General features: G+C 38.8%; 1 protein-coding gene across 1 annotated transcript; it reads left to right on the top strand.

The window, feature by feature from the left end:
• The first annotated feature begins 7,462 nt into the window (after positions 1–7,462).
• Positions 7,463–10,532, top strand: sox21b (SRY-box transcription factor 21b). The gene is made up of 2 exons (XM_031296616.2): positions 7,463–7,718; positions 7,870–10,532. Exon 2 carries the CDS (start codon positions 7,887–7,889, stop codon positions 8,619–8,621), a length of 735 nt encoding a protein of 244 aa, XP_031152476.1. The 5' UTR covers positions 7,463–7,718; positions 7,870–7,886; the 3' UTR covers positions 8,622–10,532.
• Positions 10,533–26,360: the final 15,828 nt, after the last annotated feature.

Raw genomic sequence — 26,360 nt, 5'->3', positions numbered from 1 at the left:
CTGGAGCTGACTACACAGGGGTTCAAAGACCTTCAAACAACTCTTAGCATATCCAAAAGTGCTTTGACTGAGAGCTTGTGTGCACCTACTGTTCCTTAAAAGAATCGACCACTGCTTTAAAAAAAAGGGGACGCTTCCTCCGTGAATTGTTTGCCTCCACATGAATCAAGGCTGGGTGAAACTCTCCCCTGGCACAAAATCTAAGAAGTAAATTAATGTCTTTTGTAATTACAGTTCCTCTTCGTAATTATCACACTGGACAATTTATGGATTAACATATTGATTTCACTTGACCCTTGGCTAGGCTTAATTTGGACAGAGAAGATACTTTTAGCTTGTGCTGCCAAATGCAAGCAGCCCTCAGGGAACCTGCTGGAGCTTTGCTCTTTAGGCGTGTCACAGCATCTTTAGCAAACGTCCCATGGGATGATGATCTGACTCACAAAGGGTCCTGGCCTTCGGGTTGGCTATCTATTCAGAGTGTAGCTCTGCACGGGTATTGACTTTAGCCAAACATAAGAGAACTGCACGAGTGACAAACTGAGCGGAGCATTGGTAAGAGTAATTAATTAATCTTCACGCAGGCGATTAGTGCTTTGAAGTCTTTGATTTTGAAAAGCTGTGCTCCTTGCTTTACTATCCCTCCCCTTACAGTCTGTTAAGATAAACATTGGAAATACACAGATTAGTTTAAATCATTAGGCAAACATCTTAACACACAAACACAGACTGCCTGCTTTGGAATGCTGATAAGTGTAAGTAACCCCTCTGCAATGGCATCTAATGATGCTGTCGCATGTGTTTGTGTGCACAGAATCAGCGTCAGTGGCAGTAATGCATTGCTGATTATGGAGAGGGGAGAATACTCTGTCAAAATATGATCAATATTTCCTATAAGTGCCCCCGCTGCTCTGCATGAGTAATGGCCTGAAAAAGCGAGCCACACGAGAGAGGCTAGTATGAATTTGGCCTCTCCACTGCTGTGTCCATCAAATAATGAGATCACCTGAGACAGCCACTGTCACCGCCCCCCCCCCTCCCCGCCCACCCTCGAACAGGACGTGCTGACAGGACACTTGCCCTCCCATTGATCATATTGTCATTCAAGTCGGTGCTTAGGAAACGCATGTATACACACACACACACACACACATACACACACACACACACACACACACACACACACACACACACACACACACACACACACGTGTTTGGATGCAGATGGTGGAATGCAATGAAAATATTACTAATGTTGTCCTGTGTTATCTGTCTTGTATAATGAACTCTTACTCTAGTTATTGGAATGGCCACATGTTTTGTCCCTGAGGTATGTCAGACATCACTGCCATAAAGGGCTCACCTAGAGATGTGACATTCAGGCGCAACAATGAGCCATCTGCAGGAATTCACTTATTTCACTCCTTTTGAAAAGTGATTCCCCCCCTCTCAATGACATGGTTATTATCTTGGTCACTTAATCTCCTCAAATAAGATTGATTTGTCCTTTCAGGCAGTGTAAGAGTGCCTCTGTCAGAAGGTGCTCAGGCCATGGGAACCATAGAGTTCCAACGCATCCTCACAATTTTCCCATTTGATGGAGGTCACAGTCACTCAGGCTGCTTCTTTGACATACTGATGAGTAGACGCACAAAGGCCCTTTCATTGTTACAAGTGATAGAGAAGAGCATGGCTACATGCACAATACACGACAGGAAGAGATGGAGGGTTGGGAATGTGTCATGCAAATGCAGACACGCACCCTGAATTGTCAGAATATATTTAGATAATAATAAGCAATGGTGCAACCTTTTTTAAAGAACTTTTACAGCTTGATTCTCTTTCTTGTCTTTATGCAAACTTAATTAAATTATCAGGTTTCCCCTTTTCTTTTTTATAAGTAAGTATGCAATTTTTATTTAGCCTGTTAATAACTAATTTTTGGCTAGACTGTGAGATCGAACTGACAATGGGCAATGATTTACACAAAAGCAAAGCCAAATCAGAGGTCATCTTCCATAGACCAGTGAATACTTCAGTTTATTGAATACAGTTTTGATTTGATTATATTTCACTTTGAAACTTCTGCCCATTGAAAAGCCCCTTAACTTGAATACATCTTGACCTTTAACTTTACTTTTTCAGTGTTTTCACCTTATGTTCATTCAAACCAGATGAACACAAATCCTTATATTCCGGTCTTCATCTCCTATTCATAACATCAGGGAAAAGCGGTAGGGTCAAAGATGGTTAATAAGCTGGAAGCACTATATGTGTGTGTGTGTGTGTGTGTGTGTGTGTGTGTGTGTGTGTGTGTGTGTGTGTGTGTGTGTGTGTGTGTGTGTTGATGTTGTGTACAATGTTAAAGACAAACAAGTTACCCTCTGGATTTTTTTTTCTGCTCCTGAAGGACGACGGCACACTATAAAAGCCCACATAGCATGTTGCTGTGCTGCCACGAGTTCAAGGAGATTGGATCACTTTTTGTTTGCGAAGCAGCCTCAATTCAGCTTCCACATAAAAAGCGAGAGACTAGGAGAGGACTGAGAGAGAGCAGTCTTTGTGGAGTTGAAGGGAAAAGGTGGATAAAAAAATTGCCTGGGTGCATCAGTTTTCTCTGATCCCAACTGGAACTATAAATGTATCTGAGAGATGAGCTATCTGTGGCGGGCTGTGCCACAAGCAGGCCTTTTCTTCCCTCTGTCCCAATGATGAGTTAGCAGGACCTGGAGTGATAAAGCTGATAGAAGCGCTGCTATCAGGTGGCAGTCTGGGTAATTACAACTCTCTGTTTGGGGCTTTGCAGCGATGCTGTGGTGATAAGGGGAATATAATGAGGAAGAAAGGCCAGCGATAATGTATCCGCTAAATGGTTCAAAATAGTCTATCATGGGAAAAGTCATCTCAGTGCCTGGAGGGATACAAGTATCTGTGGATTTGAACCACAGGGCTCTGCGTCAGAAAATATGTGGAAGGTTTAAGTTAAACATACGCCCTGTGGGGGGTAGCAGCAATCAGAGTTAAAAAATCTGACTTTTCACAAAGGGTAGGATGGGGCATTTTTTTAATGATCGAGGAAGTTGTTTGATTGCCGCTGCTATTTTGTTTGCCCCTCAGGGTGTGGAGATATTCTGCAGCGTGAGATTACATATAATACTTTGACAAGCGGCGGTTTAAAGATGAAGGTCTTATCAACCTTGCGGACTCCACATCCTTCTATGTAGCCATTCTCCTTCCATAATGTGCTTTCAAAGTTTGTTGTATCTGTCAGTTCAGGTCCTCGAAGATTGAACTGACAATCACTTCTCTTTCTTCCCTCTTTTACCATCATTCAAGCATTCACACGCACACACACACACACACACACACACACACACACACACACACTCACACACTCACATTCACACTCATACTCGCTCAATCCTCAGGCCATTTGCCTGTTCCACTCCCCAGTATTTAATACACACCACAGTGTGTTCTATCTTGTATGGCTGTTCTATTGTGAATTAGAGATTCCCTCACTAGGGATCATGACCACTATCAATAGTATTTTCACTAATGTGATTAAGTTAATACTGTGCTCTATGAGAGGATTATTTCTCAATTCCTCTTGATATGCGTAATATTTAGGTTGTGGTTGAGTAAATATTTTGGTTCTTCACCAAAATAATTCCCACTGAGACAAAGAAACGAAAGTATGCCCTAAGGAGCAGTAAAGACTGTATAATTAGAATGATTACAGAACTGCACAACTAATTTGGCACTTATTGAATATATTTTGAGAACACAACGTTCAAAATAGGTCACATATTTAAACCACAAAAAAATATTAACTTTATTCACATTAATTATGTATTTATTCAGACATTCTGTGTGACTCATTTGAAGTGATGCTGAAGTCGGCATTGTCTCTTTACCAATCCGATCATTATATTGCCTTGTACTTAAGCATATTTTCTACATATTGTGGAATCTGTAAAGAAACCTCATTAGACAAAATGACTTCTGATCCAAATGCAATCATCTTTAAATAGTAATCAATTGGATCCCTTACAACGCTAAACTGTTTGTCATTAGCAGTTTATCAAAGGCTCACTTAAGATAAGACTCTGCAGCTAATGGTGTGTGATAGTGACAAATTGACTTTCAATACTCTCCACATCATGCAGGAAACACTGCTGTCCCTTAGCCTGTGTAACATGTTTGCTTTGCTTGAATTTTTTGATTTTGTTTCCTTGTTCAGAAATGTCTTTGATATGAATACCTTTGTCTTAATCTTTCGCAATTGGAATTTATCTCAGCCAATGATTAATAAAAATAGGCTACATGATGAAAAGAGTTAACTGAAAATACACAGTAATTATTCTTGAAACAATATTATATTTCTTCCTTCTTAAAGCTTCAGTAATATAACGCCAGTCATGGTTTTAAATTGTTTCTTTTAGCAAAACTAATGAAATATTTTGGTCCAGATTTATGCTGTTTATTTGCAGCATAAATCCTTAATCTGAAAATCAGCTGTAAAAAGTGGAGCACGTATTGGCATGTTCATATATGAGGATGAATAAAAATCCTCAGATGAAAATGAGATGACTACCTTTTACTGTAAGATGCATTTACTCCTTCTGCCTTGGCCCTGGCCTACATGGGAGCAGCTACAGCCCATAGCTGAAAAGGAAGGGGAAGATCCAGGCAGAACTGTGATCAGACAAGCAAAATGAAACCACATCAGGTACACAATCAGGACCCCTCCCTCTCCCTTTCTTCAATCCTCCCTGATAATGAGCAAACTTTCATCTTGCTGTAAATACTCTCCACTCTGTGGGGTTTGAAGTGGCAAACAGAAGATATCGTTGTTTACCCTGCATGCTCACTTTTTTATTTTTTTTACCACCAGTCAAAGAACAGCCATCTGATAGCAAGAGGTCAACTTGTGTTCCTTTAAAATCTATTTATTTAAAGACTTGAGTCCCCTTCCTCCATCCTACAATAATCTTAATATATAAGGTATGTTTATGCAAACTGGGATTATCCAAGGATCGTCATCAATCCTCTCTATAATTTGTTCTGCTTTCTCCTAGAGTTAGTGGAGTGTTGAGCAAAATAAACAGTTTGGTGCTATCATGAAGATTCTTGCTCCTCCAGGGGCTCCTATTTCAGAGTGATGGCTTTAGCACTTTAGAGTGAACTGTGTGCGATCTCTCTGGGAAGGAATATGTCCCCATGTGCTTGTTGTTGCTGCTGTCTGCCTTCTATTTGCATGATATTTTTCTATTCAGTCTTATCATCAGTGTGCTGTGAGGTGGGAGTGCTGGCTCCGTCTCAGAGGCTGGACCCGGGCTTTATCGGCAGGTAATTCTTCCACTCTCACTAACTCATCTTGAATTATTTAAGTGTTATTTCCAGGATTCAGGCTAAGGTAAAAGAGGGGGAGAAACACAGGTTTTTTCTTTTTTTTATCAGATCTTCCTTAAATTACTAAATTAAATAAATTAAGGTTTTCTCAGTCTGCAAAATAACAAGCTGTTTTGTGGAATAGATACAACAAATCTTGACATTTTGATGAGAAGAAAACATGGTGCATGGCTGCGCCTGCTCCCATTATTAATACAGGCTCAACTAGGCCCTGCATCATCTGAAATCCTCCAACACATGTTCTTAAAAAAAGAGGCCATGCTTAAGGCAGTGATGGGAGGTATTTCTCAACATTGTCAAACAATCCTAAACAAAATAATACAATTACATAAAACTGCAGAGAGGAATAAAACATTATGAAATCAGGGGGCCAGAAAAAAATAATGTGTGCAGACAGTGAAATGCACACCTCTATAACTGTCAACTCCCGATAAGAACTTTCCACCGTAACTTATTCATATAATTCATTGCAATTTTTGCCCGTTTGTGTCATGAGAGGCATGTGCTCCTGCGGAGTGAGTGGAGCGCTTCATTGCAGTAATGTTATCGAGGTGAATGACAAGCCGACAAAAGGGGCGCACGGTGTTGAGAGATGCTGCGACTCAGTTTAGGCAGCATGTTTGTCTCTCATCTGGTCCTCTTGGCGCGGATCATCCTCACCTTGTCAGGTTTCCTACTTGAGACAAAAGAGCGATCCCTCAGTGAGCTTTTTCTGCGCTGCAATAAAACAGCCCTAATCCTTGTTAACAGAACATTTTAAACAATCTCAAACCGGAGCAATCAAAAGGGCGCTGTCTCTTAGAAATTGCGCATCACTTGGGGATAGGTCAGCGTCATCACTCAACTTTCACCCTCTCAACAACCTGCTCATTATAATTATCTAAAGTAATTATTTGTCCAATATTTTATTGAATAATAATAATAATAATAATAATAATAATAATAATAATAATGGAAATAATAATAACAATTCCACGTTATATATTGTGCAAACTGTCCTTATTTTAGGCGAACTCGTTAAAAAAGAACAACAGTACATTGACTTGAATTAGACATCCATTTATATCCTAATTTAAACGTTCGACCTGCAGCTTAATTCCTCATTTATAATATTGTTCGATACAGCCCTTATGTATTTCCTTTTTTGTACATATATAATTGTACAACGGAGAAGGTGCGAGAACAAACCACTTAAACCTACAATTTACTCAACAAGTCCTGCAGATAACTATAATTGCTTAGTTGAATATTCGACAACCTAATTCCAGTTGTCGATTCGCTGCCCTTGGGAAAGTCCTTTGAAGTGAAAGGGGGGATTTCAGGAAAGTAATTAATTTCACCCAGCACGATTAGAAACACTTCAGACCTCTTCAGCGTTTGTGTATTTACGACAAATGCCACAATATCAGAAAATTAAAGAAGACATTCTTTACCTCTCTTCTCGTCTTACACACTATTCAATGGCAGTGTCAGCCATGGGGAAGGAGAGAGGCAGGCAGAGAGACAGCACACCGGTGAGGATGAAAGGTGAGAAAGTGGAGTGACATCAGCGGTTTGATTGTCAATTAAACACATGAAACAGAGAGGAAGAGGCGATCAGGCGTGTAATGATAAATGTTGTAAATAAAGGAGAGCGCGTGCGTTTTCTTCAAGTGTTTGATGCCTCAGATACAATGCCAATGCAAGTTGAACTTCAACAACATAGCTTACAACAGTCACCAAATCTGTCAATAATGGTGGAAGGTTAATACATGCTGCCACCCTCGGGAATTTCAGGTGCAGCCGTCGCTTAAAAAGTTAGACTAATTACTTTAATTGAAATGAACAATTCCGATTTGCTTATTATAAATAGAATATGAAGCTAATGAGTCGAAACTACACCGGGGTTAAAAACACTCTCACTGAATAAATAAGCATAGCCTATATAATACGAGATGTTTTTCCTTTCAAACAGGGTGGGATTTTTTTCAAAAATCGTTTAGCAAGTAGTCTGCGTACCCGGCACCAACTGCGCATGCGCCAGTTGCACTTTCACTACCTGCCACACAATCCTGTATTTCACATGGGGCTAGCGGGAGTTCTCATCCACTTGCGTAAACGCTGCTGCAGAGTGGTGGTTGACAGTCTCAGGCGACAAGAGGAAAACAAGACAGCAGTTTTTTTTCCTTCTCTTCTTTACTAAAGGCGTATCACTGGTGGATGCCACCATGAAGCAGAAAACATAAGTTGAGCATTTATAAGGACGCTGCCACTTGTACTTCACTGAAGATATTCATCGGTGGGATGAAGAACTGAAGTCTTAAGTAAGTAGCCAAAACATTAGCTGCAGTTGTTGTGAAACTTATAACGTAATTGTTGAACTATTAAAGGAGTCTTGTGTGTGATTTTGTTCCGATTTTATTAAATGTAGGTCTTTAGATCTATTTATACTTATTTTTTCTACGTTATTTTTCCAGAGAGTTTGTGCCAACATGTCTAAACCAATGGATCACGTCAAACGCCCGATGAACGCTTTCATGGTTTGGTCCAGAGCCCAGCGCAGAAAAATGGCTCAGGAGAACCCGAAAATGCATAACTCCGAGATCAGCAAGAGATTAGGAGCAGAGTGGAAACTTCTCACCGAGTCTGAGAAAAGGCCATTCATCGACGAAGCCAAACGACTGCGAGCGATGCACATGAAGGAACACCCAGACTATAAATACAGACCGAGGCGGAAGCCCAAGACTCTGATGAAAAAAGATAAGTTTTCCTTCCCTGTGCCCTACAATCTCGGGGAGCACGACGCACTCAAAGTTAACGGGCTTTCCGCGGGAGCACTTTCCGAGTCCATCATGGGGCACCCTGACAAGGCAGCCGCGGCTGCGGCGGCTGCAGCTGCCAGGGTATTCTTCAACCCGTCCATGTCGAACCCCTACTCCTTTTTCGACCTAGGATCCAAGATGACTGAGCTTTCCCCACCTTCGTTTTCGTACGCGTCTCCGTTGGGCTACCCGCCGGGAGGCGCCACGGCTTTCACCGGGACTGGTGGCGGGACGCACACCCACACTCACTCACACCCGTCCCCGGGAAACCCAGGCTACATGATTCCTTGTAACTGTACGGGCTGGCCCTCAGCAGGACTCCAGCCGCCCTTAGCATACATCCTGCTCCCCGGGATGGGAAAACCTCAACTTGAACCGTACCCTGCATATGCTGCAGCATTATGATAAGGCCCGCTTTGGACTTCTGAGAAAATGAAATGTGAAAAAAAGCTATTCATGCAAGAGTTTTATTATGCATGCACAAACTTGTACATGTGATGAAGTGCTCGTCGTCTCAGATATCACATGTGTATGTATATTGATTAATGCCTTTATCTAAGGTACTGCTTATTTAGAGAACTCTCTAATCTATTATTAGCCATCACCTCTCACAGCCCAGAGCAGAGGGAAAGAACTCAGTGATGGCAGAAATGCACACATTTGAGAGGAAATGGTATCAGAGCATTTTGTAAAAACAAAACAAAACAAAAAAACATTTTGAATTCGATTTCTATCTTTTGCAAGTTGCACCTGCTTTGACTATAACCTGTTGGAGTCCAGGGCAGCATATTCAATGACCATATTAATCACAGGTTTTTTTCTCTCAGATACGTTATTGTAGGCTAATGGGTTGTAATTCATGAATCAAGGAGGATTTGTCACGTGTCCCCTCTTGAATGACTGTAAATGTGTACAGATAAAAATGACTCTTATTTGCCGTTATAGGCTTAGTGTTTGAGATAGGGCCAGGAACCTACGTATTTCACTAGAAATGCGGTGTATATTTTGAGTTTTTAAACCGTTTTATAGATGTCTGTAATATTTATTGTTTAGTGGAATCTATGGTGACCCAGACAATTTTAAAAAGGACAAGACTAGTTCTGTTATATTTGCACATGAAACGTAGAGGATGTAGGCTAATTTATTTTGAAGGTGATATTGCATTTCAGTGGGCTTGATGTATCAAACCGTTTCTCCCTCCAAACAGTTAAAAAAAGTAAACATTTAAATGCAGGTGGAAGTTTATTCAAGGAGTTTATCATTTGTTGATCCCTCATCCTCCCACTCCTCGTATCATGTGCAGCAGAAAAAAAACGTTTTTAACTAACTCTTATGGAATTTGTATGTTTTGTGTTTTCTTTAACCTCCGTTATGTACTTCAATCTATTGCTACTCTTCACTTGTTGAGCAAAGGACTACAATAAAGCGTATTCGGATTAAACGGAAGGGATTCGCGGCTGTAGTTCTTGATGAGATGAACAAGATTGTTATCTTTTCTTTTCCTGCTCCTCAGGCCAGGTGAAGTGTAAGGTATCCTCCAAAGGCCGCTTTTGTCCGCGCTTTGAATGGCATTACTGGGGGGGGGATCTAAATCAGCCCATTGTAATCAAGAGCCAAAACCTTATTTATCACAATTTTAATCGTGAATAGCAGGGAAGATAAAACTGTGTGGTACTCTGAGCTTTCTTTTCCCATGCAGGGAGAAGGAAAAAAAGAGAGCTGCTTTTAGGCTGCAGAACAAGCTCGTCTTTGAGGCTTTTAAACAACCTGAGCTGAATGTGTGTGCGCAGTCAAGTCTGAAAAGAAAAACAAAGTACATTTAAGGGACACGCTCATTACAAAAAAGCATGCTGATCGATCACCTGTCCTAAAGAGTGCATGTCCTCACGTGCGCGTGCGTGTAGCAGTTGTGTGTGTGTGTGTGTGTGTGTGTGTGTGTGTGTGTGTGTGTAATTCATATTAGATCTATAACGTATAATGTAGCCTATGCTGTTTAAGCAAACTGCCCCTCCTAGGTTACACTGAGAGATTAATTCATAAGGATCAGAGCGATTATGCAAAACTAATTTGGACAGTCCAGGGATAATTATCTCCGTCACGGTTAATTAAACCCTTTCACCACTATGTTCTCTATTGTAACACCCCGAACACTTCTCTCCACGGAACTTCCTTCTTGGCCCCGAAAATAACGCGCAAGTGACCTTGTGTTTCATACAGTCTGGAAACTGTACAAACATGTGGGTTATTTTTGACCTCATAATTTGTTGCTTCTTATTTTGATTTCATGACTTATTATTATTAAAAGTCCAATGGTTATTGTTATTTTTGTTATGCCACAAAATGAAATAGATTTCAAGCATGTGTAATAAAAAAAATGTTATTATTTCTTTTAAAATAAGTGTAGGCATCATAAAAGTGCAAGCCAGTAGCTGTCTGATCAAAACACAGAGAAGGTCGCCATGTCTGTAAAAGAACTTGCATTACGAGTTCAGTGGCCATTTCTTTCTCTTTCTTTGGCCTTTTTATTATATATTTTTTTCCTTGAGGAAAAAGGGAAGAAAGCTGAAAGAACTTTTTTTTTTCAACTCTGGGAGCGTTTAGACGGTCGAGGAGGTTTTGTCTGGGAACAAAACGTGGGTTGGGAGGTTTTGTGAGAGTGTTGTTTGTTGAAGTGGAGCTCAGCAAAAGCGGCTGCTTTCCCTCATTGTGATGAAAGCAATCAGTGGTATTTGGAAAACTGTTAGCATTGTGCACTTCTTCTGTGTCCGTTGTGGTGGATTTCTTTTCACAAGGTTTTTTTTCAGCCGATCCAGCTGGCCGGAGTGAATAGCACTGCAATGTGTACACGCTTTGTCCCTCCAAGCCCTTCAAGTAGCCCACATTGAATAGAGTGAGTTGACACTGCATGACAGTGAAACAACATAATAAAAAATACATGAGCGCATGAATAGAAGCAGGCGCATAAATAAATAAAATGGGTGGCCAAAACTGGATAAACTGAATGACAAAACGGTGAAAGGGGAACAAAAAGATATTTAACACGCTAGATTAGCATTAGAATGCAATCTACAAGCCAGAACAATTGATGAATAGGTTTACCGGCCAAGAAAGAAATGGACTAAATGCCTTTTGAATAGATAGCCTATGTTTTTTTTTTTTTCTGTCTAAGACGGGAACTGAATGGAAAAGGTGGAGATGCAACTATGGAAATAAGTGGGAGAAAACTTTTCTTATAAAATGTTTTCACTCTTTATTCCAGGATCCCTTCAGTAAATCAGTGGCAATAAAATCCGTTTCCCAGGGTAAGATTAAGGTTCAGATTCTGCGATTATCACATTGTATTAAACCAAACTTAAATGAATAGCTATTCTAAACAGAAGTCATGTCTTTGGGTTTCCCTCTTCCTTGACTTTTGTTGGCCTCAAATATTTTTTTATAATTGTTATCAAGGAATAACTTAATAACTTAACTTAAAAAAAAAAATGTACATATGGCCTACTAATTTACATATTCTCAACCCACACAATTAAAAGTGAGAATAGCTTTTTAATAGATGGTAGATGGGTATATAGATGACATTGTGATCTGGCCCTGAGTAAGAAGCTGTGAAGGTGCTGAACAATGTGAGCACTTGGCAGAAACACTGCATAAACTCCAGGGATGAAGAAGACTTTTAATGAAGACTTTATTTAATTTAAACAAACTAGTCATTAGCCACTCAGTCATGTGTCAGTTACAATGCATTTCTCTTTGCATTAGGAAAGAGTTAAAAATAGAGAATGTATATCTTTACTGACAGTGTTTACATGAGATAAATACTGGTCCTCCTGCAGAAGCAGTCTATTAAGCAGTGTATTCATTTAAGTTGCATCCTTTATTGATGTCTGTTTAATTCAGAACATACAGGAAGTTAATTTCTGAAAAGATAACCGTTAAGTGGTTTTATTGAAACCTTTGCTGTTTCAAGAATATAATATGCAGAACGCCAAGAGTATTTTAAATGTAAAGCAGCAATGATTCAAACAACAAATATATGTGTGTTTTAAGATATATTGCAGACAAACAATAAGAAACAGGAATTGAGTTTATATTTTAATAAGAAATTAAAAATCCTAACCACTTGCCTTGGTATTTGACTGTAACTTGACAGCCGATACAAAGGTTCCTACAGAAGATTTAAAGCTATATGGCTGCCTCATGTTTTCATAAGCCCCCCGTCTGATGCCCTGATATCATTATGTCTTAGTGTTAAACCCTTTATGTGCCTGTAAGACATTTGTAGAAGTGAGATTAGGCAAATTAACATACATATGTATCACCGGTTCAACTGTGTTGACCTTAAAGGGACATACAATGGTTTCCTCATCCCTAATTTGCCCAGGGCTGCCCCACAAGCATGTGGATTATCACCTGGCTTCAATGGCTTGAGATGGATCATTTTAGTATTTTTTCTGACATGAATAATACATCAATATAATCTCTTATAGGATATTTTCCCTATTTGTTTGCAGTAGTCTGCTTCTTGCCCACCTGGTTGTCATATAGCATGTGTGTGCTGTGTGCAACGCTGGGAGATATACAGCCAGTGCTGGCTTCTTGGTGAGGAACCTCAAAGAGTCTTGATCACTGACTCCTCCATCTCATTTTAGGCAAATCAAAGTGTGAAAAGTCTCTCCTGAAGCAATATCTCCATCATCAGCTTGGGCCAAGAATGTTTATGAAGGCTGTGTGTCATATTACCTGTAATCTCCAGAGTATGAAGTGCTGTATTTCGTACTTCTCTATGCTCCCAGGAGGGAAAAAATGCCAAAATTATCTTGCATTGCACCTTTTCCGCAACCCCTCTACGTGGCAAATCAGAGCCTCAAAACCGTACATGTCGCTGTGCCCAAGGTCACCGGGAGAAATGAGAAATCTCTGTGTACTGTACAGACACTCCCTATAAACATGCCACACAGTCTCTGAAGTCTGACTCTGCTTTAAAGAAGTCCAAGTTTGTTTAATAGTACATAATGCAATAAGTCGATGGACCCCTGCTGGAGTTCAGAGAGGGAACGCTTGAATTAGGTTAGGGGCGAGGAGTGGAGATAGGGGGGTGGGTGTGTGTGTGGGGGGGGGTCTTCATGGGTTGGGGGGTAGTTGAGGTAATCTGGAGTTTTCAGGTGAGATGACTGAACTGCCCTCATAGTTGTCTGGCATCCAAGAACATTAGCAACATCATCATAGCCCTGCTGTTATTTATACGTCAAATACATTTTAGGACACTTCTTATGTCAGAAGAATATTTCTTAAATTTTTCTGCCCTGATCGTAGCTGATGAAATGATACTTCTTGTGTGGAAACATATAGTACTGGTCACATTGCTGATGTGAGAATACACTATTTTGCGGGTACTGCAGATTATGGAATCCTATTGTTCTGTTTGGGGTCTTGGAGACTCTATGCTCTTCCTAACAGCTCAAAAACATATAAATAACATTGCTTTATCAACTTAATATTTATCTTATTTTTTTTCCTCCTAATTTTATGAGAATTACTTTTTGAGATGACATGTTTCTGAACTCCGCTACAGATAATTACATGTTAGTTAATCTTTGGGGTCTCAGCTGTGAAATACATGGTTTAAAATGGACTTTTTATATGCTCTATATCTGAACTTTTTGTGCCAAATCTAAAATAAGTGTGTTCACAAACACACTTATTTCAATATTAATATACTATACTTCAATATTCTGTTCAGATTTCTGTTATTGGAGTTTTGTACCAGTTTTCTCATTAGAAGTCTAACAGGAAGTTGAACCTCTCTGGCATCTAACTGACCTCACATATAAGTAACGTCATTCTTTAGGCCAACATACTGTACATTTATTTGTCTGTTAATTACTTTTTGGCAAACAAAAGAAATGTGTATTTCCTCATTCATAACCTATATAACATATACAACTTGAACAATGTTATTGTTTGGTGTAATAACAAAGCTGTATGGTCCTTGTATTTTTTTTCACCTTCATGAAATGTGCAATCCTAGTTTTGAGGGGGAAGAGAGGAAGATATACCACTACCAATACCACTTTATTTCTGCATATTGGGTCAAGGTCAAAAAAAAAAAAATTGAATTAAAAAAAAAAAAAAAAAGTTCATTGCAATCTTAAATATTATTGTTGAATGAGGACAATGAGGAAGTAATGTATGGTAAATGTCAAAACACAAGAGTTGACTTTTCTCATCAATAAATGAACAATGGATATTAATGCCCCCCTCCCCCCCATAAAAAAACTGAAGAATTTCCAAAATAGATTTTAATCATCATCTCTAGATACTCTGCTGTCTTTCTGAACACATCGGAGGAACAATTTTAAAGTGTGCCATGAAGACTAAGAGGTTGTTGTATCCCAGTCAGTTTTAAAACACAAGGAAATGTGATAAGTGAGAAAAAGACTCTGAAGCTCCCACTGCTGTCTAAAGGAACTCATTGCACTATTAACTTTATATGTATATTCAGTATTATAAGAAGGAACATTATTTTACAAGCCATGTTCAGACACTACAAAGGCTGGTTTGAAAATATACAATTTAACATGAGAATACTATATACAAGCACATTTATTTATATTTGAGGAAAAAAGAAGAACAGATGTTGTAGGTGACACAATTGAATATTTGACATGATTAGACTTTTTCAAAAGATCATATAGCTGCTAGGTAGTCACTGAAATCATTAAGTTAATAAACCAAAACATGAGGCATAGGATTATTTTATGAATCCATCAATAAATTAGAATAATGTCAGTGAGCAGCCTTAAAAAAAATGTTCTTAAAACTGACATGACATTTTTTGTTCCATTTCCAAATGACCGCTGGCAGAGATTGCTGGCTCTCGTATTAATTCTCAGGTTTTGAAGGAAAAATATATCTATCATAAGTAGAAATAATGAAGTTGAAGAGCTGATGCCCTGAGGAGCAGTCACAAAGAATTATATCTTTCTATAACACAGGACACAGGCAAAAGATAAGTACCTGTCAGTTGGCATACTTTTGCTACATGTGCCTATCAATAAAAGAGATTATTTTCCCCAGTTATTACAACAAAGATCTGCAGGGCTCGAAGATTGCACCTTTAATGAGAAGGGATGATTTCCTCCTGCACACTCACAACCACACTTGAAGTGAGTGAGCTGTAATGCCATCAATTTTCCCTCTCTCTCAATTTTTTTCAACAACTTATTAAAATGAAATATTGCCAACATTCATTCACAGGGATTATTTATTACATTTTAACAGGATTATGGTGTGCAAAGCTTGATTTGGGATTCACACCCTGTATTGTGATATCGTGGTTTAGCAGTCAAATTATGTAGACTTGTTGTAATTAACGGTGGCAAAATAGATCATTGCCAAATGATATGTCGCTCCATAGCTAATCTTTGTGTACTGAAATGTTGGAATACTGAAGAATGCGTTCAGTGGATGGAAACTTGGATTTTGTCTCTATCAGTGGAGGACGGATTGTCATTCTGTGGGCAGTACTTTTCGGTTGAAGAGACTCCAGTCCAAATTGCAGAAGGTGATTTCCTCGTAGTTGTTAAATGTTATTGCTGACATTGATTTCATGTGTGTCGCTGCTTTTCTTTACACACACAGTTTTGCAGCCATGGTGTAATGCACTGGAACAACCATACAGATGCCTCAGTAATGACGATATAAAGAATGCAAGTGTATGTACCTCGATGACAGCAAAGCAATAACTCGTACGGACACCTTATCATATTCAGCAGAAAATCCAACACTTGCAAAACATGTCTTTAATCTCAAAACATGGCTGCTTCATGAAACGTGCCATTAGTTATACTGATGAAGGAGCATGACTTCACACCTTAATTGGGAAGTAATGTGAAGATCCTCAGAACAAATCTATTATGAATGGTCCAACCAGACATCACATGCAGGGGTCCTTCAGACACCCCATACTCTTTAGCCACATAATAACGCTGTTGCCGGTCATATTGTGTTTTGGACATTTTCCATGTTCTTTGTTACCACAGAAAGGGTTACATTGAAGGTAATGGCTTTTGAACATTGTATTACTTTCGTTGTTCGCCTGTGTATGGCAAGAAAATGGATCTATAAAAGGATGTGAACAGGGAAAGCAATCAAAAGTCTGGCCTTCACTCTCACTGTGCTGCTAACAAAATATTACAAGGCTAGGAGCTGCTGAAGTACTTGCAGACAGAGAGACATCTCTGCCTCTTCTCTTTCACGCCACTGAGAGGTCCTCCTCTCTCAACATTTTTCTTTATTATTCCATATCTAAGATATATGGTTTTATTCAGCCTCTTTGTCTGCAATGTAAAATGCTGCCCAAGTTACTATTAGCAATTAAAAGTACCATATACATAATAAGAGCAGAAGCATATTACATTGAAATGTTGTTACATACACAGATGCATGGAAAAGTCTGGAACTTTCAGCATTTTAATTCAAGCACACTGAAGTTGTTTGTATGAAAAATAAAATGGGTCAGGTGGAACAGTGCCCTTTGACAGTCCTTTTTAAAACGGAAAGAAACCTGGGAATAGCAACATCTCAAAGCAAGGGCACCCACACAAACTCTTACAGGAGACACAAATGAATTTGAATGTCTAAAAGCAGACCTCTGCACTTTGATATTAGTGCAGACAGGTGTAAAAATATACACAGCTTACACAGAGCAATAATAAGAGATTTATGTATGTAGGGCGCAAAGAAAATGCCGAGCTATTGCCTGCTGCTGTCAGGTTCATTTTCCTGTTGCGTCATTCACCATGCCAGCGCACAGTGAAGCCAAATATGGCAGAATCCTCTATTTCTTATACTGCGTGCATCATGATCTCTTGTCAGGCAAACAGATGTCTGAGCACCATGGATTGTTGGATGTTTGTATGTGTATGTAAGAAATGAGTAAACAAGTTGAAATATTTCCCCCTTAATTTGATGCACAATGCATCTTGACAGCTAATTCAATTCATGCAGATTTCTAAGATCTAGTGTCAAATGGCAGGTCCTTTCTGCTCAGATAAATAAGTTAGTTTAGTGGCAGGCAGCTAATAACTCCATATCGCCACTCAATGCGGCGAATCAGGCGTTTCTATTTGTCCTGTAATATTATCACCTCATGCTGACCCTATCTAACCTTTTACCTGTACAGTCAATACACTCAGAGGTGATAAAAGACCATGAGTGAATGGAGTGTGTGTAATGTTGCAGCCAGCAGCGATTACAGAGGTAACATGAATACTTGGAAGCGATACTGAGACAGAGCTTTTTGTGCCTCCTAAATTGCTGGACAGCTCCAGGGCTGACATTTAAAACATAACATCACCAAACAAAAACACATTAAAAGAGAAAAGCTGACCAGGGGGCTTTAAGCAAAACCTGAAATTCAAGTTTTGGCGAAAGCAACTGACCCAAATTTCCTGCCCCTTATTCTCCTTAACATGCTTCTGCAAGCCTGGGCCCTGGGGTGACATATCCTTTACACAGGGATTGCTAGTGCATTTACATAGCATGGTTAATAAGAGATCAACACCAGGAAAGCGCCTTGAATATAAAGCTTTCTTGTAAAAATAATGAGCGAGCGATTGATCCATACTCAAACAAGCCGGTTTGCTGAGTTAATACCAAAGGCAGATTATAGCCAGTGCCAAAAGTGCCCTGGCGTGCGACGCTTTTTGCTTAGGGGGTCCCCAAACTTGTCATCACATTAGCACATGGTCAAGGAGTACATCCTACCACTCTCATAATCTGCTTTCCTGCACAATTAGCCTTCTATAATAAGGCAGCTGCCTGACAGCCAGCAGGGAGAAAAGAGTAAAATCACTGAGTTTCACATAGGATGGATGGATCGTTTATTGCCACTGAAATATAGACTCTGAGGTGATTCTCTCTCCAACTCATCACCTACTGGTCCTCACGTTAGGTCTGAACGTTGTGACAACATGGAGGCTTGCTCTTCTTTATTGTGCCAAGCATCTATTGCACTTTGATGAACCAGACAAAGGAGGGTAAGGGTGGGGGGTGTAAGAGAGGAAAGAGAGAGAGAGAGAGAGAGAGAGAGAGAGAGAGAGAGAGAGAGAGAGAGAGAGAGAGAGAGCGAGCACCCATGGCCAGGGTGGATGTGTTTTTTAGCTCAGAAAATCTGAGAGAATCAGATGTTGGAGCGAGTAGAATGGCAGGGGATGGCAAGTTTTCTGAATAAAATAATAGATAATTTCATTCCGACAAAGGCGAGGAAACTATGGGCAAGAGAACAAAATAGCAGGAAGGGATGGAGAAGGGAAGGGGTTTGAAAAGAATAAGAAGAATTCAGTGCTGCTTCTTGCAAGGGAAAAGAAAAAAAAAACATTGATGACACCCGGTTCCATTCTTCCGCTCTCCCCTTTCTCTGCTCCTCGCCTCGCAGCACGGCGGGCTAAGCTGGGAGCTGTAATGTCATTAAATTGCAAATGCTTTTTTTTCATTTCCGACACACACTGTTTACTTATCTGGCAAAAACATATGTTGGAAGGAATCCGTTAAATTCTGCCCATTGCCTTGGGTGAAAGTGCAATAGAAACGGGCCCACTGAGCTCCTTCTGTCGTCTCCTTTTAGCACTTTGCCTTATCTACAAGGCTGCTTAGCAGCAAACTGGCGAGTTCAATGAAAAATGAAGATACAGTGCAAGATTAGGGAAGAACAGTGAGGGGAGAAATGCTTGGAGAGAGGGTCATCCCATTGCAAATGATTTCACTCCTCTCCATCTGCATAAATGACTATTTTTAAGGCATCTCCAGCGTCTGTATATTTTTCTCACTCTGCCACACATTTAATTTCACGCCCCGTGTTCTGAATATGCTTAAATGCATATCTCTGATGCACCTTTAAGCCAGAGGAAAGAGGATGGGGGGGTGGGTGGGGGGGTTGGGGAGGGTACGAAAGCAAAATTAAAGATAAAATGGTGTGATTTGCACTACAAGTCTATTACTTTATGACATTTACATATAGTTTACCTCTGCAATTCCAAGATTTTTTTCTACCACCTTCCTATCAGTATTTGGGCTTGTATAAATATGTATAAATCTTTGTTGAGAAAAAATAGAATTCCTAGCACTGCACTGGAAAGTTTGAAGGGTGCACTTTCTTGCTTCAACTTCTTCTGTTGCTCCCATGAGACTGTCAGCATATCTGTTGAGGGAGTGCTCTCCGTGCTTGCCCCAACAAAGACACAAGCTTCAAGCACTTGTGCCCCACGATCCTCAGATACTCCTCCCCTCAGTGGAACGAGTTGGGAGAGGGATCCCGGGTCAAGGCTTGGCCGTGGCTTCAGAGGAAGGGCCTGGCAAAGCCTGATGCAAGCGAGGAGCTGCATCCTTGTCAAACAAGTGGTTGAACAGCTCTGTGAGAGCAAAACATGGACTCCAAGTATGTCTTCAAGATTGTCAGAGACTGTATTTACAGAGGACCCCAGACTCCCACACAGGGCTCTCACAGTGACATGATGAATACTGACTACATGTGTGGTGCTATGCTATCAGGTGGATGTGTTGTTCTACAGAGGAAGTTTGAGCTGCGAGTGGAAAGCCCGCCCCTAACAGCAGAGGAGAGGAAGGCTGTGAATTGGCCTGGGAATGAAAAGGAGAGAAAGAGAGAGAGAGAGGCTATTCAGAGCACGATTCCTTTCCTTCATTGTCTGCCTGCTTAGATTTAAATACGCTCATTCAAAGCAGACAAGAAAAATGCTTCAGACCCTTGCATTGTTGGCTTTCTCTCTCTTCTTTTCTATTTGCAATTAAATGCATTTCAAATGGAACAACTGTACAGAAAGCATTTGTGATAAGAATGAATTCCATTGCCTTTAACCTCCTTTGTAATGGCTTTGCAATTTTTGAGCACTCTTATTATGAGAATTGCACAATCAAAACATATCTTTGAATAGAAAATGCCATACAACTTAAGTATTGCTTCATTGAAAATTAAATTGCATTTAAAAATCATTTTTAGTCCTCTGTGTTCCTCATTTCTTAAGCCAATCTTAGTGTTTCTGTTTTGTTGCTTTGTGTGTAACATTGTGCCTTGACAGGACCCTTGTGTCCTGAGCAGTATCATACACACTGGTCCTAAGCATGGGATGAGATCAGTCAATTAGAATTAATGTCATCTGGTCATTTACAGCTAAACACCCTCCATATGCATTGTGTTTGCTTTGTGTGCAAAGCATCAACTGCAAAACCAATCTCATCCTCCAGACATGAATTTTTGAAGGATTTGAACGCTGTAAATAACTCCAAACCCTCTCTTACGAGGTTTACCCCTGGAGCACTTTGTAACTTATCAGGGCTGCCTTGTGCCTCCTCTAATGCTTGCATTATGCTCAAATGTAAATCGGTAAGCTGCCAGAGAAGTGGGCGGGAATCACTGAAGAAAGAATCACTGAAGGGTCTAGCCAATATTCTGATTGGGGCATAGCAAAATAAACAGTATAATTTAGTTTTTTAGAGGCCAGATGTTTAGTTTTTGTTGTTGTTTGTGAACAAAAATACATCACACTCCTCTGTTATATTGAAAAACAATAGTGCTTTAGTGATACACACTTCCAGAGATTTTAGCTTAAGTAATAAAAAGTGAGACTCCCGGCTTTGAAATATATTTGAAAAAGTTTTCGAGGGTTGTGGGTTTTAATAGGAATAGGAATAAAGGAAACATAATATATTCTGAGTGAATGATGCCCAGAGGTCTGTTTAGTATTTCTAATTTCCATCTCTAATGGTACAAGAGACTGATTAGTAATTAGGAGAGACTCATTTAAATGCATGTAATGAGCATTATAGGTTTCCCATATACTGTGCACTTCATACTGATAAAATGGATACCATCTTTGTCAATTTGAACGCATGTTGACCTTTAATGGCAATTAATCTACAACACAGTTCTTCATGCTGCTCGTCCTTGAATTGGCTTTATAGTGTAATGAGTATATCATTGGAATCTTCCAAATAATTGACCTCAAGCATGTTTCGCAGCATAACTATTAATCTTATTTTCCAGTGGATAATTTGATCAGTTTGCAAGAGAAGTGGGTTATACAAGCACAAACTAGTGCAGACGGATACGTGGCCCCTAGATATTAATTTGGAGATGGATGGGAGTCCTAAAGAGGATTAAAACTCTATGCAGGCTACTCATATTATACGACTGCATACCACCCAACCCACTGTATATACTCTCAGTCACTGCTTGGCATGGTTGAGATTTGAAATGGTGACAGTTAAAGTACAAAGATGTCCAATCCTAGACTATTTCATGGCATATTTCTTGGAGCATCCTGAAGGAAATGCAAACTGTTAGGGCCAGTCATTCCAGTGAACCAGGGCCACCAGACACAGCAACACTGCCCCCCTGCTATTGTCTACAGACACTGCATCGCTCTGTCTGCACAGTATCACTCCTTCTTTCACACTAGAATATGCTGACATAGTGAATGTAAAGGAGGCAAACTACCACAAGGTACTTTTAATATTTGCATAGCACTTTTTTTAAAAGACCTTTTTGACAGTTGACACAAAAAGGACAAAAGCCACAACTAGAACATGTTCACATAATATCAGAAAATAAATAAATATAGAAACCATAACTGAAAACACCACAAAAGAAATAAGATACTTTTGCAGGAGATTAACACAGTGTTTTTTGCAATGTAAAAAGAAGTGTGCTATAAATGTAAATAAGAGAGATTAATCATACAGTGGATTTACTGTTTTCTGATAGGATAGAATCACTTTCAGTTGTGGAGAGGAAGTGGAGTTTGTAAAAATGTTGCATGCCAGGATGTTTTAAATGCAAAGAGCTTTATCTCAATCTCAACAGTGGTTGGTATTTTGTTAAATAGTTAGATAACTACAATAAAAGTATTGTGAGGCATTATGTAATTTACAGGTGATCATGAGACCTGTGCTTTGTTTTTAAACTAATTATGAACTACAAGCAGATATTGTTTTATTTTATGTTTGTTTAAAGTCATTCATTTATTTCATTTAGTAATTTTGTTTTGTATATGTGAGGTTCAAGGCTAAAAATGACTAAACCACAACAGCATTTACATGACCTGTTGTCCATTCTTCTTCATTTTTTAAAAGTTTAGTGTTTGTGCATTTTCTCAAGAGTAAAAGTGCATTACATTTGGTATGTGCTCATTTTAGAAAAAAACTAATATGAATATGGAAAAGAAACCCAAAAGCCCAGCAGGTGTTGTCGAGTGGCTCCTCACATTACACATCATTAATGAAATAATACCAAATAAAAACAAGCAAAAACATGTAAATCGCTTGGTTTTAACCAGTTTCTAGGACACTGAGCTCTGTTCTCTGTAAATGTATCTGAAGTGGCCTCAATTACAATTTTAAAAGGCCTTCTTTTATTTAGCTAGAACATGTTCCTATAAAACATATGCAGAGTGGGTTAGGTGTTAAGAGCAATATTCACAAAGCTGTCAAGAAAATGAATGCATTTCTTCATCCACATAACAAGTAGATCATTTTGATTCTCTTTGAAAGACTATTAACAGAATGTTTTCATTTGTTCTGCTTCAAACATGCATTATGGACCATTATGCTCAGCCTTATATTGGAAACTCCATATGAAAAGACAGTGAATAGATGCAATGAGTTTTATAACTACTAAGTGATATGCAAATCAAAATCTGTTCTTGCCACTATTCCTTTGTTTTTAGTTAAAAATGTATCTTTCCATCATGTCCCCTCAAAACATCCTTATATAATCATAGAAATATGTTGACAGTTATTCTTATATTATTCTAAATTGATCAGCATAAGATTCCAGATAAAATATTTTTTAATATCAGATTATAAAAAAATATTTGTCACTCACACAACCGTGCCATAATATGTGATGGCGTGTTTCTTCATGGCTCTCTGGCACCATCATGTGTTTCAGTAGGAATAATAGATTCTGTTTATTTACACATTTTTTAAGAAGTCGGTTTTTGGTAGAAGAAATGTCCAATAGCCAGTTAAAATAGTGGAAACTAAATGTCTGAAAGAATAATTATTTTGTCTGGATAATTTAACATTACATGGATAGACTGTTCTCACCCCAACCACAGTCTGTTCACCCCACTCCCCTCCGGGAAGCGTTTCAGGTCTCTCCGCACCCGTACCAGCAGGTTCAGAGGAAGCTTCTTTCCTGCGGCTGTCACCCTACTGAACTCTTGCTCTGCATCATACAGAATATCTGTATTTACTCTGTTTTTCTTATTATATATTCTGCTAATACACTGCATATCTATATTATTCTTACTACTATTATAATGTCACTGCTACTACATTGCTCATATCTGTACATGTTGTTCATATCATTTCATATCATTGATCATATTACATAGTCATATTTATTCTGCTCTTATAACACTATATAACATTAACATTGTTGCATTGCTAACACAATATATTCCTTGTCCTGCCTATGCACCACCTGTCTATACTTTGTATATCACATTGCACTTTTCTGCTTTTTTTGCACTTCTGGTTAGACGCAAACTGCATTTCGTTGTCTTTGTACTTGTACTCTGCACGATGACAGTAAAGTTGAATCTAATCTAATGTATGCATCTGCTTGTTGAGCATCACACACTGTATTGATTAGGGTCAATCCGATGACTGGTTCAATTCAGTGTTATTGGAATTCTAACTATTTTGAATAAACAACTAAATTGCAAAAATTTGGTACATAATATTAAAAGGTTTAAACAATTGAATAATAAAGAAACAAAAAGAAAACCAATTAAAAAAAACATTTCCAGATGACAACAATTTAAATGTTACTAACTAGTGTTCACTGTTAGTTATACTTTTTACAGTTAATAAAATATGTTTATTTACAATTCTGTTTCTGTTCTAAATTTTAGTATTTTTAAAAATGGACAAGAAAAAGAAGAAAACAAATACTATTCAACTGCCAATACCAAATCTTTGTTAACCATAACTTGCTGAAAATATAAGGAACACATTTTAAATCCAACAATTATTGTCCTTCAAAAACTCCAACTGTAGCAGTATATGTGTATATGCACAAGTGTGAGTTTGTATTATGTAAAGGCTCTCATTCATGCACATTTACATGTATTTTTTCATTTCCCTAATTAGTTTGCTAAACATTTAAACAGGTATGTTTTATTTTAATCTTGTCTTTATTTTGATTTATAGATATGGATTTTATAACATCGAGCCATGACTGTAATGAACAACAATCAAGTCATTGGTAAATTCATAAGAGTCACATACACCCTGGGTCTGAGCATTCACTTTGCTCTCACTTACACACTTGCAGACTTCTTTTTTTTACTGACATGAATGTGAAATAATTTCTATAAAGTCATTTCATCTGACTTCTTCCAGAAATGATGCTCACTAATCCTGTTGAGTGCAATGAACCTCACACGGCATGTTGTGTAAAACACTCACATGACTTTTTTAATGAGGCCACGTTTATGTCTGTTCCATGTACAGATTTTCATGTTTATGTGATACTTTTTTTTTAATTTATTTTTTTTAAGATGATTTTTTTTGGGCATTTTTAGGCCTTTATTTGACAGGACAGCTGAAGGCATGACAGGGGAGAGAGGGGGAATGACATGCAGCAAAAGGCCACAGGACGGAGTCGAACCCGGGCCCGCTGCGTCGAGGAGTAAACCTCTTCATATGCTGTACCAACCCATTTATGTGATACTTTAAAGGTATTTTGGACTTGGACTGATTTGAAATCTGTCACTTTTTCAGTAATGTATCAAATTTCTTTGTGATTTTATTTATATTGGTTAATTTAGATTCAGACCCCAGGATTTATATTATAACAAAGCTCAACTCTTTTTTTCCCAATACATTTAGAGAGAGATGGATGTAAGCAGGCAAGCTGGCTCCATGGAAATGCTTGGAAAACAATGCTTTTATATGATTGAAGTATTACTGACAGCTCTATCACTAATAAAAGGACTCCAGAAAAAGTATGACAGGGGAGGGATAGTAATGGAATACATTTTCAAATGGTATTAATCTCTTAATCTTGCCTCAGTTATGATATGCTTATAGCTCATCAATATATAGCTTTCATAACGATAGTAATAAGTAATCGACTTTGGAAAGCACTCCATGACTTTCTCTTCGGTGTGGTGGAATACAGACTCCCCTTAACTGCACTTTAGCTGTCAGCAGTCCCATGTCAGACCACTGGAATGCATCGGTCAAAGAGATGAAGGAGTCAGGAGTTTCTCCCATTAGAAGGCTTCTTTAATAGGTGTAGAATAATAAACAATGGCTTAAAAACAAACTCTAGAAGGATCATATGAGGGCAGTAAAAGAAAAACACTTAATAATGACTCCAAATAAAGATCAAGTGATTAAGTCCAACCTCATGGGTTCTCAAGTTGTGTGAGAGGTGATGGATAAGATCTGTGGAGGTCAGGGCATGAAGTTAACTTTTTTGACCACCAGCCACTGTGGCAGGTGGATTTTTAAATCCACCTGCCACAGGGACTTTTTACCAGCCACTTTTTTTTTGCGTCATAAAGGTGAAAAACAGGAATTGCTGTGACTCTATGATCCTGTCCTGTCCTATTGATGGTAGCCCGCCTTGATAATCCTGCACAGGGGCCCGGTGTTGGCTCGTTACTCCACTGCATATAAGAGATGAGATGACTGACAAAATCAGGAGTAGCCTACGCGCACCACAACAACAACCAAACACTGGTGAATGCGCACCATAACACATGAATGTTTTTTGTATAGTTCTTAAAAATAAAAAAATAAATAAAAAGGAAACTTGTTTTGGGGAGAATAATACTTGATGCTGCAAATGTTGGTAAAATATGAAAAAGGCTGGTGGATTTAAGACACAAAATAATTTATTGGATGAATCAAATATGAAAATATCTGTCATTGTCAGTGGCTTGTTAATCTTTACATTGTTAGTTAATTTCCTATCCTGGCCTGGGACACACATTCATATGGTTTGATAAAGTACTTATTGGACTTTAACTTATCATTGCACTTACAATAACGTAGCTGTCCTCAATTTAGGTCATCCTGTACGTCTCATCTGCGTTTTTTCCTGCATCCACC

The sequence above is a fragment of the Sander lucioperca genome, chromosome 8 (assembly GCF_008315115.2).
Source record: "Sander lucioperca isolate FBNREF2018 chromosome 8, SLUC_FBN_1.2, whole genome shotgun sequence".
Classification (NCBI taxonomy): Eukaryota; Metazoa; Chordata; class Actinopteri; order Perciformes; family Percidae; genus Sander; species Sander lucioperca.
Note: the sequence above shows the minus strand (reverse complement) of the source record. Positions and strands in the feature narration are given on the sequence as shown.